Source organism: Saimiri boliviensis, chromosome 7 (assembly GCF_048565385.1).
Source record: "Saimiri boliviensis isolate mSaiBol1 chromosome 7, mSaiBol1.pri, whole genome shotgun sequence".
NCBI lineage: Eukaryota > Metazoa > Chordata > Mammalia > Primates > Cebidae > Saimiri > Saimiri boliviensis.
Window position 1 is genome coordinate 7907639 of NC_133455.1, and position 12548 is coordinate 7920186.

General features: G+C 49.9%; 1 protein-coding gene across 1 annotated transcript; it reads left to right on the forward strand.

Moving 5' to 3' along the window:
- The first annotated feature begins 9639 nt into the window (after positions 1–9639).
- On the forward strand, positions 9640–12192 carry UBC (ubiquitin C). Its single transcript, XM_039471685.2, has 2 exons — positions 9640–9749; positions 10517–12192. Exon 2 carries the CDS (start codon positions 10520–10522, stop codon positions 12119–12121), a length of 1602 nt encoding a protein of 533 aa, XP_039327619.1. The 5' UTR covers positions 9640–9749; positions 10517–10519; the 3' UTR covers positions 12122–12192.
- Positions 12193–12548: the final 356 nt, after the last annotated feature.

Sequence of the window (12548 nt, forward strand, 5' to 3'; positions counted from 1 at the left end):
CAAGCAAAGGCAAGCATGTTATGTGAATCTGCCTAAGGGCAGGATTTATGACGTAGGTTGTCCTGATCTAAGGGCAGAATTTATGGTAAAAGTGAAGTAGAAATCTTAGAGGCCTTCCTGGAAGAGGCATTAATCAGAAGTTATCTTGGCAGATTAGCATCCAAGATGGAGTTGCTTTCACCTCAACTGTGTTTCTGTATTTTGTCACTGGACTCAGTGACTCAGGCCTGTCATCTCAGCACTTCGGGAGGCATGAAGCAAGAGCAGCACTAATTTAGCCCAGGAGTTGGAAAACCAGCCTGGGCAACAAAGGGGGATTCTGTCTCTACAACAAAAGAAAGTGAGTTTTACTTGCATGTGTTATCTTTAGGCAAAAATAAATAAATAAAAATAAATTATATATATATATATATATATATATATATATCTATATATATATTTTTTTTTTTTTTTTTTTTTTTTTTTTTGAGACGGAGTTTCGCTCTTGTTACCCAGGCTGGAGTGCAGTGGTGCGATCTTGGCTCACCGCAACCTCTGCCTCCTGGGTTCAGGCAATTCTCCTGCCTCAGCCTCCTGAGTAGCTGGGATTACAGGCACGCGCCACCATGCCCAGCTAATTTTTTTGTATTTTTAGTAGAGACGGGGCTTCACCATGTTGACCAGGATGGTCTCGATCTCTTGACCTCATGATCCACCCGCCTCGGCCTCCCAAAGTGCTGGGATTACAGGCTTGAGTCACCGCACCCAGCCAAAAATAAATAATATTTTTGAAAGTTTAACTAGGTCCCATGTCTCTACATAATAATAATAATGAAAAAAGGGATTCGGCTGCATTCTGTGGTCCAGTTCTCTGCAATTATAACGAATTCCTCACCTGTCAGCCCTTCTCTCATTTGACCTGACTTCATGTTTTAAATGGAAAAATTGTCTAATCTTAGATTTCGAGCTTTTTGAGATGAGGAAACCGAAATTTGTGAACTGACTCATCAGTTAGGTGGTGATGCACTGGTGACTGCTCGTTTCTAATGAGCTTCAGGAAAGGTTATTTCTCCCTAAATGTCATCAAGGTTTTAGGAACAACATTGAGGATCATTTCTGAAGTTGTCAGGCCTAATACAAAATTGACATGCTTCTATAACTGCCCACCAGTTTCTCCTCTCCCGCTGCCTGGAGACAGCCAATTTATTAAGCCAGGGGAATTGTGACCCACCTGCCTTGGCCTCCCAAAGTGCTGGGATTACAGGCGTGAGCCACTTCGCCCTGCCATAATAGAGAAGTTTAATTCACACACAGCCAGCAGTGTGGAAGACAGGATTTTTACTATTACTCAAATTAGTCTGCCTGAAAACTCAGGGACTGGAGGTTTTAAGGATAATTTGATGGGTAGGTGGCGTCGTGAAATCAGGAGTGCTGATTGGTTGGGTCAGAGATGAACTCACAGGGAGTCGAAACTGTCCCTTTGCACTGAGTCAGTTTCTAGGTGAGGGCCATGAGACCAGATGAGCCAGTTTATCAGTCTGGGTGGTGTCAACTGACAAAGTGCAGAGTATGCAAACTACCTCAAGCACTGATCTTAGGTTTTTATAATAGTAATGTTATCCTCAGGAGCAATTTGGGCCTGAATGGAATTTTGCAGTCTCCAGCTGTGCTGAGTACCAGCTCAGCTGGGAGACCCCCCCACCCCCAACCCAGGAATAGGCAGACACCCAGATAGAACAACAGACTGGATCTATCCGCGGGGGTCAACAGCCTATCGAGCTGAGAGCCTCAGGGGCTGACAGCATTCTAGGCTGAAGGCCCTGAGCAGATTCTCAGCCACGTATTCTTTCTTTCTTTTTTTTTTTTTTTTTTTTTTTGAGACGGAGTTTCGCTCTTGTTACCCAGGCTGGAGTGCAATGGCGCGATCTCGGCTCACCGCAACCTCCGCCTCCTGGGTTCAGGCAATTCTCCTGCCTCAGCCTCCTGAGTAGCTGGGATTACAGGCACGCGCCACCATGCCCAGCTAATTTTTTGTATTTTTAGTAGAGACGGGGTTTCACCATGTTGACCAGGTTGGTCTCGATCTCTCGACCTTGTGATCCACCCGCCTCGGCCTCCCAAAGTGCTGGGATTACAGGCTTGAGCCACCGCGCCCGGCCCACGTATTCTTTCTTAACAGGCGATTATTATTATTTTTTTTTTTGGTTTTTTTTTTTTTTTTTTTTTTTTTTGAGGCGGAGTTTCGCTTGTTACCCAGGCTGGAGTGCAATGGCGCGATCTCGGCTCACCGCAATCTCCGCCTCCTGGGTTCAGGCAATTCTCCTGCCTCAGCCTCCTGAGTAGCTGGGATCACAGGCACGCGCCACCATGCCCAGCTAATTTTTTGTATTTTTAGTAGAGACGAGGTTTCAACTCGTTGACCAGGATGGTCTCGATCTCTTGACCTCATGATCCACCCGCCTTGGCCTCCCAAAGTGCTGGGATTACAGGCTTGAGCCACCATGCCCAGCCAACAGGTGATTATTAATAAACAGGTGTTCTGTATTTACTTACAACTCAAAAATATACCAAGTAGGGAGCTGTTACCCACCTACCACTAATTACAAACTAAAAGGTATTCTCCACAAGCGAGCCATGGGGGCAGAGTAAACGTCTCTCGACACAGCTGCATCACTCACGAACTATAATTTCTAATCTTGGCCAGGTGCAGTGGCTCACACTTATAATCCCAGCATTTTGGGAGACTGAGGAAGGTGGATTACCTAAGGTCAGAAGTTCGAGACCAGCCTGGCCAACGTGGTGAAACCCTCTTTCTACTAAAAATACAAAAGTTAGCTGGTCATGGTGGCAGGTGCCTGTAATTCCAGCTACTTGGAAGGCTGAGGCAGGAGAATTACTTGAGCCGGGGAGGCAGAGGTTGCAGTGAGCTGAGATGGTACTACTGCACTCAAGCCTGGGCTACAAGAGAGAAACTTTCTAAAAAAAAATTTCTAATCTTGTGGATATTGTGGCCAATTTGTTAGTCCTGCAAAGCAGTCTAGTGCCCAGGAAGGAAGGGGGATTGTTTTGGAAAAGGGCTGTTTATCGCCTTTGTTTCAAAATTAAACTATAAACTAAGCTCCTCCAAAGTTAGTTTGGAGGTAAGACACAGGATGGAGTCAATAAGGTCCAATCTCTTTCACTGTAATAATTTTCTGTTTTGGGCCGGGCGCGGTGGCTCAAGCCTGTAATCCCAGCACTTTGGGAGGCTGAGGCGGGTGGATCACGAGGTCAAGAGATTGAGATCATCCTGGTCAACATGGTGAAACCCCGTCTCTACTAAAATACAAAAAATTAGCTGGGCATGGTGGCGCGTGCCTGTAATCCCAGCTACTCAGGAGGCTGAGGCAGGAGAATTGCCTGAACCCAGGAGGCGGAGGTTGCGGTGAGCCGAGATCGCGCCATTGCACTCCAGCCTGGGTAACAAGAGCGAAACTCCATCTCAAAAAAAAAAAAAAAAAAAAAAAATTAGCTGGGCATGGTGGGCATGGTGGCGCGTGCCTGTAATCCCAGCTACTCAGGAGGCTGAGGCAGGAGAATTGCTTGAACCCAGGAGGCGGAGGTTGCGGTGAGCCGAGATCGCGCCATTGCACTCCAGCCTGGGTAACAAGAGCGAAACTCCGTCTCAAAAAAAAAAAAAAATTTCTGTTTTGACCTCTGTAAAAGCAGTTTCACTTCTGTTTCACTTCGTTTATTTTTTCTTTTAATTTTTTTTTCCTTTGTTTTTTCTTGAGACAGGATCTGTATCTATTGCCCAGGCTGGAGTGCAATCACAGCTCACTGCAGCCTCAAACTCCTAGGCCCAGGTGATCCTCACACCTCAGCCTCCTGAGCAGCTGGCTACAGGCATGCACCACCGCCTGGCTAACTTTTGTTTGTTTGTTTGTTTTGATAGAGACAGTGTTTCACCATGTAGCTCAGGCTGGTCTTTAACTCTTGGGCTGAAGTGACCCTCTTTCCTTGGCCTCCCAAATTGCTGGGAATTACAGGTGTAAGCCACCATGCCTGGCGTTTTTCAATATTTTTTATTTTTATTTTTTATTTCTTACTATGACCCCCACTTTTATGACATTACTTTGTACGTTTTAATTTTTTTTTTTTTGAGGTGGGGTTTCTCCATGTTGGTCAGACTGGTCTCAAACTCCCGACCTCAAGTGATCCACCCGCCTCAGCCTCCCAAAGTGCGGGGATTACAGTGGCTCAAGCTTGTATTTCCAGCCCTGTGGGAGGCCAAGGCAGGACGATCAGTTGAGCCCAGGAGTTCAAGACCAGCCTGGGCAACATGGTGAAATCCCCCATCTTTTTTTTTTTTTTTTTTGAGACGGAGTTTCGCCCTTGTTACCCAGGCTGGAGTGCAATGGCACGATCTCGGCTCACCACAACCTCCGGCTCCAGGGCTCAGGCAATTCTCCTGCCTTAGCCTCCTAAGTAGTTGGGATTACAGGCATGCGCCACCATGCCCAGCTAGTTTTTTGTATTTTTAGTAGAGACGGGGTTTCACCATGTTGACCAGGATGGTCTCGATCTCTTGACCTCGTGATCCACCCGCCTCGGCCTCCCAAAGTGCTGGGATTACAGGCTTGAGCCACCGCGCCCGGCCCCCTTTTTTTTTTGAGACGGAGTCTTGCTCCATTGCCAGGCTGAAGTGCAGTGGCGTGATCTGGGCTGACTGCAACCTCTGACTCCCTGGTTCAAGCTATTCTCCTGCCTCAGCCTCCCGAGTAACTGGGATTAGAGGCATGTGCCACCACACCCAGCTAACTTTGGTATTTTTAGTAGAGACAGGGTTTCACCAAACTTCCGCCTCCAGGGTTCAAGTGATTCTTCTGCCTCAGCCTCCAGAGTAACTGGGATTATAGACATGAGCCGCCATGCCTGCTATTTTTTTTATTTTTAGTAGAGACAGGGTTTCATCATGTTGGCGAGGCTTGTCTCAAACTCCTGACCTCAGGTGATACACCTGCCTCAGCCTCCCAAAGTGTAAAACCCTCCTCTCTACAGAAAACAAACAAACAAAAAGCAAACATTAGGTGTGGTGGCGCATACCTGTAGTCCTACCTACTCAGGAGACTGAGGTGGGAGGATCACCTGAACCAGGAACTCGAGGCTGCAGAGTAAGACGTGATCATCCCCCTGCATGACAGAGCCAGTTTCAAAAAATAAACAAACAGGGCCAGGCTGACGCCTGTAATCCCAGCACTTTTTGAGGCCGAGGTGGGTGGATCACCTGAGATTGGGAGTTCGAGACCAGCCTGACCAACATGAAGAAACCCCATCTCAACTAAAAACACAAAATTAGCCAGCTGTGGTGGTAGGTGCCTGTAATCCCAGCTACTTGGGAGGCTGAGGCAGGAGAATTGCTTGAACCTGGGAGGCAGATTGTGCTGCAGTGAGCCAAGATTGTGCTATTGCATTCGAGCCTCAGCAACAAGAGTGAAACTCCATCTCGAAAAAAATAAACAAATAAAGAAACAAAGCCAAATATTTCTACTAGCGCATGACAAGGAAAAAAAATACCGCAAGGAATTGTTATTATTAAAGCCTCGTGTTAGGAATTGGAGTTTCCTAGAAATGCTCTTTGAAAAACAACGCTTTTTCAACTATTAAATTTTATTTTGGCCGGGTGCGGTGGCTCAAGCCTGTAATCCCAGCACTTTGGGAGGCCGAGGCGGGTGGATCACGAGGTCAAGAGATCGAGACCATCCTGGTCAACATGGTGAAACCCCGTCTCTACTAAAAATACAAAAAACTAGCTGGGCATGGTGGCGCGTGCCTGTAATCCCAGCTACTCAGGAGGCTGAGGCAGGAGAATCGCTTGAACCCAGAGGCGGAGATTTCGGTGAGCCGACATTGTGCCATTGCACTCCAGCCTGGGTGACCAGAGCGAAATTCTGTCTCAAAAAGAAAAAAATTAATGTACATTTAAAAATAGTAAATATTATGGGAGCTACAGTGGCTCAGGCCAGTTGTCCTGGTGCTTGAGGAGGTGAGGCTAGGGGTTCCCGGCCAGCCTGGGCAAGGTAAGAACCTGTCATTCATTAAAGAAAAAAAAATAGTAAATTTTATGTCTGTTTTACCACAACTTTGAGACAAAACCAAACAGTGACAAAACAAAGCCCAAACAGGTTAAAGCACTTCCTTATGCTCCTAAACGAGGCAAATTTGGAGGCCAGCCCTGCAGTCTTGCTTGACTGGTGAGATGAACTGGTTATTTTTAAGCGGGAGCAATTTGTGTTTCACCGCCCAACTATACAGCACAAGCAGAAGCAGGAAGAAGAACACGTTCCCTAGGGTTTTTTTTTTCTTCTTCTTCCTGTTTGCCAGGCCTCTACCCTGCAGACATCCTTCACAACCTTTTATGGTTCTAGACGCGATGAGAAAGCAAGGCAAACCCTTCCCACCAGCTCTCTGACTCCGCTCTGTCTCCTGCGGGGAAACAACTTTGCTGACCCTCACTCATGCTCTCAGACAGTCGCTTGGGGCTGGATTAAGTCACAGACAAGGTAGTGACCTTCACAAGGGGGAGGGGAGAAAGGCAGGCGGACGAGCAGGCGCTGAGCCACCCCCACCCGCCCCAGCAGCAGCCCAGCACCCGCGCCTTTGTGAGCTCAGCCCATCACATGCTTCCGCCCGCCTGCCAATCCCGCCCTGTTGCTGGGTCTCTGTCCCTTCTCCATTGGTGCCAGCTCTGAAGCAATCTTTTCTGGGGCGCCTGCAAAGGACGGATCTGTGGGTGGAACGCACTGAAAACGGATCCAGTGACTCATGCCATTCTCGCACATTCTAGCACTGTCACATTCTAGGTCAGCAGGGTTTAGGTTTTAAGAGCGTGACTTGATACCTGACTCCCGAGTCCAAGTGGGACGTTTAGACTTCGGGAGCCCTTTCGGAAAACACGGAAGCAGTTGTTGGCAGCAACAGAAACCCTTTCTATGGCAGGGCTTCTTAACTTCAGCTCGTTCTTAATTTCATTCACGTTTTGGGTCGGATAATTCTTTGTTGTGGGGGACTGTCCCTCACAGAACGTTCAGCGGCATCCCTGGTGTCTATCACGAGTGCTAGTATTAACAGCAGCAGCCCCTAGTACCCACTGAGTTGTGACATCCAAGCATATATCCAGATATTGCCAAATGTCCCCCGAGGGGCATATCACTCCTTGTCAAGAACAATTTTTCTAGAGAAACACTGGACACCTGTGTTTTGGGAGGCCATTTTCTCCCCTGTCACCTGAGCGACCTTGGAGAAAGGTTAATTTCTGCTTGCTTTCATAACCATTCAAGTCGGAATGCTTGGGTGTTTTCAGTATTTTTTTTTCTGCTGGAGACAACTCTGGTTTCTCCCTGTGCCTAACCTTCGGCCCGTTCTCCACGCCCCCCTCATCCTCTTACTTTTTCTTCCTCACGTCCTCCTCTCCCTCCCCTGCCTCTGCAGTCAGTTGTTTTTCTCTGTACCTTCTGGACTCTGAAAAAAGCTATGTCACAAAGCTGGTGACTCAGCCTTTAAACATGAATCACAAGGCTTGCGGCAGGGTAACAGCCAAAAGCAAACAGGGCGTGGCTGAAAGCCAGGCCTGGTCACCTCAGAAAGAATCTCAGAACCTCAGTTTTTTCAATTCCTTTCAAAACTCCTTCCCGAAACCTAGGGGAAAAACAACAAACCAAAACCTTGCAGAAATGTGTATTGGAAATCACTGGAGTATCCTACCAAGCCTGGAAAATGACATTTTTATCATTTAATTTCCCAGCAACACAGGAATGGATGCTCTTTAAAATGTTAAAAATGTCAAAGTCTATTTGAACAATGCACAGAACTTACATTTTCAAAAATACAATCATGTTACCATAGAAAATATATAGCAGGTTCATTTTGCTTTGATGCATATTTTAAGTGACGTTTAAATAACATAATGTTCACAATTTAGGAATGTAGCCTTTTCTGACTAGGCGTGGTGGCTCACGCCTGTAATCCAAGCACTTTGGAGGCCAAGGTGGGCGGATCACCTGAGGTCGGGTGTTTAAGACCAGCCTGACCAACACGGTGAAACCCCGTCTTAAAAAAAAAAAAAAAAAAAAAAAAGAATTTAGCCTTTTCCTGATGGCAAAACATTTCCAGGTAGTAGCCTCTTTTTCTTTTTTTTTGAAGGCTACAAGGTAGAAATCAAAGTAGCCTCCCTACCTCCAATACGTTGTAGAAACAGGGACTATTTCTAGAAGAGTCCAGAAGGAACAGTGGCTGGGAAATTGAGGGCATGAGGGGGACTTTTCCTGGCACATTTAAAAAATCTCACCATGTTCTTTTATTTTAAAACATTTTAAAAATATGCCGAAGAAATGACACATAAGGATCACAAAATAGGTTGTGGTAACATTTAAAAAGCTGTCTGGTGATTCTTTTCTCCCACTTCTTTTATCGAAATAGATGTGCCCTGTAGGATTACATTTCATATTTGACATACTTTTCTCCTCTACCTCAAAATAGGGCTGGGATTTTATTCCTGTCTTTTATTATTTATTTATTTGTACAGAGACGGCGTTTCACCATGTTGGTCAAGCTGGTCTTGAACTCCTGACCTCAGGTGATCCACCCGCCTCGGCCTCTCAAAAGTGCCAGAATTACAGGTTCGAGCCACCCCGCCCGGCCTTCCTGTGTCTTAAAATCTCCGGATTAAAAATGGGTCTGATTATTGAATGGATCCTGATCCCAATAATGGCAGCCACGGAAATCCGAGAAATTTCCACGCCTCCCCGTTGCCACCAAGCAGGACCTTCCCACACCCGGCCCTCGGAACGTGCAGGAAGGTGAAAGAACAGTCTGGAAAGAAGTTCGCTCAGCCTTGGGTGCCAGCTCAGCTAGTTTTAAAAAGCCGCGTGGGGTTTCCGCCTCTCTTTTCTAAATTTAACCCGGACACCCAGATCCTCGGCAGTGGCTCCCCTGGAAAGTTCTCGAGCGTTCCCCAGCCTTGGGGCCGCGCCCGCCCAGAAATCTGCCGAGTCATCGTCCTTGTCCCGCGGCCCGCAGTGGGGGATGGGGGCGGCCCCGGGGAGCCCCCGAGACGAGGCTGGGGCTGCGGAAGGTGGAGGGGGGCTGCGCAAAGCCAGCCAGTCATCATCTCAAATGTGACCCACAATAAAGACCCGTCCGCCCCGCGGGGTGGGCTAGGGCAGGGCACGCGGGAGGGGAGGGACACCCCCCGACTCTGCGCGAGGCGCTCCGTTCGCGCCCCACGTCCACCGAACGCGAGTTGGCGACCCGAGGCGGCCGCGGGGACTGAGGGGAAGGGGTGCAGGGGCGCAGCTGGGGGACGCGGGCCGCCCACCGGCTCCAGGTGCCGTGGTTCCGCGCCGGGTTTTGGCGCCTCCCGCGGGCGGCCCCCCCCACCACGGCGAGCGACGTTACGTCACAATCGCAGTGCGCAGCGAGCGCCTTGATCCCTCCGCCCGGCCTCTCAGGACCGCGGTCCGCTGCCCACCAGAGTCGGCCCAGAACCCCAGTGTCAGCAGGAGGACATTTTAGGACGGGACCTGGGTGACGCGAGGGAACTGGTTTTCTTTCCAGAGAGCGGAACCGGCGGGGAAAAGTAGTCCCTTCTCGGCGATTCTGCGGAGGGATCTTCTCGGGGCGGTGCACGCCGATGACTATATAAGGACGCGCCGGGCGTGGTGCAGCTAGTTCCGTCGCAGCCGCGAGTGCAGTTGTGCTTGTTCTTCGTCAGTTGCTGTCACCGACGCTTGGTGAGTAGTGGGCTTCTGGGCGGGCTGGGGCTTTCGTGGCCGTTTGGCCGCGAGGTGGGATGGAGGCGGGTCTGCGGAGGGCTGTTGGCTGTCTCCGCGAGAAAGGTGGCCCTGAGGAGGGGTTAACGCAGCAAAATGGCGGCTGTTGCGAGCACTGAGTGGAAGACGCCTGTGAGGTGGGCTGTGAGGTCGTTGAAACGAGGTTGGGGGGCATGGATCTAAGGCTTTGAGGCCTTGGCTAATGCGGGAAAGCGCTGATTCTGGCGGGATGAGCTGGGGCGCCCTATGGGGACCCTGACGTGGGGATGGCGGTTGACTGGAGAAGTCGCCTTGTCCGTTGCGGGGGTGGCCGCGCGGCCGTGCACCCGCCCCGTGGGGGGAGCGCGCCTCCGCTCTGCGGTGACGTCACCCGTGCTGTGGCCTCATAATGCGGGGTGGGGCCGCCTGCCGGTAGGTGTACGGTGGGCTCTTCTCCGTCGCAGGGCGCAGGGTTCGGGCCCAGGGTAGGACCTTCTGACTCGACAGGCGCCAGACCTTTGGAGAGGGAAGGATAAGCGAGCCGTCAGCGTCTTTGGTCCGTTTTATGTATCTACCGTCCTAAGTAGTTGAAGTCTGGGTTTTGAAAACTGGGGCTGGCGAGTGTTTTGTGAAGTAAGGCAGGTTTTAAATTGTAATTATTTGGGTCAGTGTGACATATAACGTAGAGCATTAGGAAAGTTAATACATTGGTAAATCCTGGTGGTTTTTGGCTTTTTTTGTTAAAACAGACAATGCAGATCTTCGTGAAGACCCTGACCGGTAAGACCATCACCCTTGAGGTCGAGCCCAGCGACACCATCGAGAATGTCAAGGCAAAGATCCAGGACAAGGAAGGCATCCCTCCTGACCAGCAGAGGTTGATCTTTGCTGGAAAGCAGCTGGAAGATGGGCGCACCCTGTCTGACTACAACATCCAGAAAGAGTCCACTCTACACCTGGTCCTTCGTCTCCGAGGTGGGATGCAGATCTTCGTGAAGACCCTGACCGGTAAGACCATCACCCTTGAGGTCGAGCCCAGCGACACCATCGAGAACGTCAAGGCAAAGATCCAGGACAAGGAAGGCATCCCTCCTGACCAGCAGAGGTTGATCTTTGCTGGAAAGCAGCTGGAAGATGGGCGCACCCTGTCTGACTACAACATCCAGAAAGAGTCCACTCTACACCTGGTCCTTCGTCTCCGAGGTGGGATGCAGATCTTCGTGAAGACCCTGACCGGTAAGACCATCACCCTTGAGGTCGAGCCCAGCGACACCATCGAGAACGTCAAGGCAAAGATCCAAGACAAGGAAGGCATCCCTCCTGACCAGCAGAGGTTGATCTTTGCCGGGAAACAGCTGGAAGATGGGCGCACCCTGTCTGACTACAACATCCAGAAAGAGTCCACTCTACACTTGGTCCTCCGTCTCCGAGGTGGGATGCAGATCTTCGTGAAGACCCTGACCGGTAAGACCATCACCCTTGAGGTCGAGCCCAGCGACACCATCGAGAACGTCAAGGCAAAGATCCAGGACAAGGAAGGCATCCCTCCTGACCAGCAGAGGTTGATCTTTGCCGGGAAACAGCTGGAAGATGGGCGCACCCTGTCTGACTACAACATCCAGAAAGAGTCCACCCTTCACCTGGTCCTCCGTCTCCGAGGTGGGATGCAGATCTTCGTGAAGACCCTGACCGGTAAGACCATCACCCTTGAGGTCGAGCCCAGTGACACCATCGAGAACGTCAAGGCAAAGATCCAGGACAAGGAAGGCATCCCTCCTGACCAGCAGAGGTTGATTTTTGCTGGAAAGCAGCTGGAAGATGGGCGCACCCTGTCTGACTACAACATCCAGAAAGAGTCCACCCTTCACCTGGTCCTCCGTCTCCGAGGTGGGATGCAGATCTTCGTGAAGACCCTGACCGGTAAGACCATCACCCTTGAGGTCGAGCCCAGTGACACCATCGAGAACGTCAAGGCAAAGATCCAGGACAAGGAAGGCATCCCTCCTGACCAGCAGAGGTTGATTTTTGCTGGAAAGCAGCTGGAAGATGGGCGCACCCTGTCTGACTACAACATCCAGAAAGAGTCCACTCTACACCTGGTCCTCCGTCTCCGAGGTGGGATGCAGATCTTCGTGAAGACCCTGACCGGTAAGACCATCACCCTTGAGGTCGAGCCCAGTGACACCATCGAGAACGTCAAGGCAAAGATCCAAGACAAGGAAGGCATCCCTCCTGACCAGCAGAGGTTGATCTTTGCCGGGAAACAGCTGGAAGATGGGCGCACCCTGTCTGACTACAACATCCAGAAAGAGTCCACTCTGCACTTGGTCCTGCGCTTGAGGGGGGGTTTCTAAGTTTCCCACCCCTTTAAGGTTTCAACAAATCTCATTGCACTTTTCTTTCAATAAAGTTGTTGCATTCCCAATTGGTGTGGGTTTTTTTTTTTTTAAATTAAGGTATTTTTGCATTGATCTGGGTGAAGGGGATCAAGGTTTTCAGTCCACAAATGTTTCTGTGGTAACCATGAAATGTCAGTGAATTGGGGGAGGTAGATTTACAGTATGAACTGTAGAAGGTGGGTGCAAATAAAACCCAGGTTCAAGACCAGCTTGACCAACATGGTGAAACCCCAGCTCTACTAAAAATACACAAAGGGGTGGCGGGTGCTTGTAATTCCAGTTACACCGGAGGCTGAGGCAGGAGAATCCCTCAAACCCAGGAGGTGGAGGTTGGCAGTGATTTGAGATTGCAGCACTGTACTCCCAACTGGGGGGAAGAGCA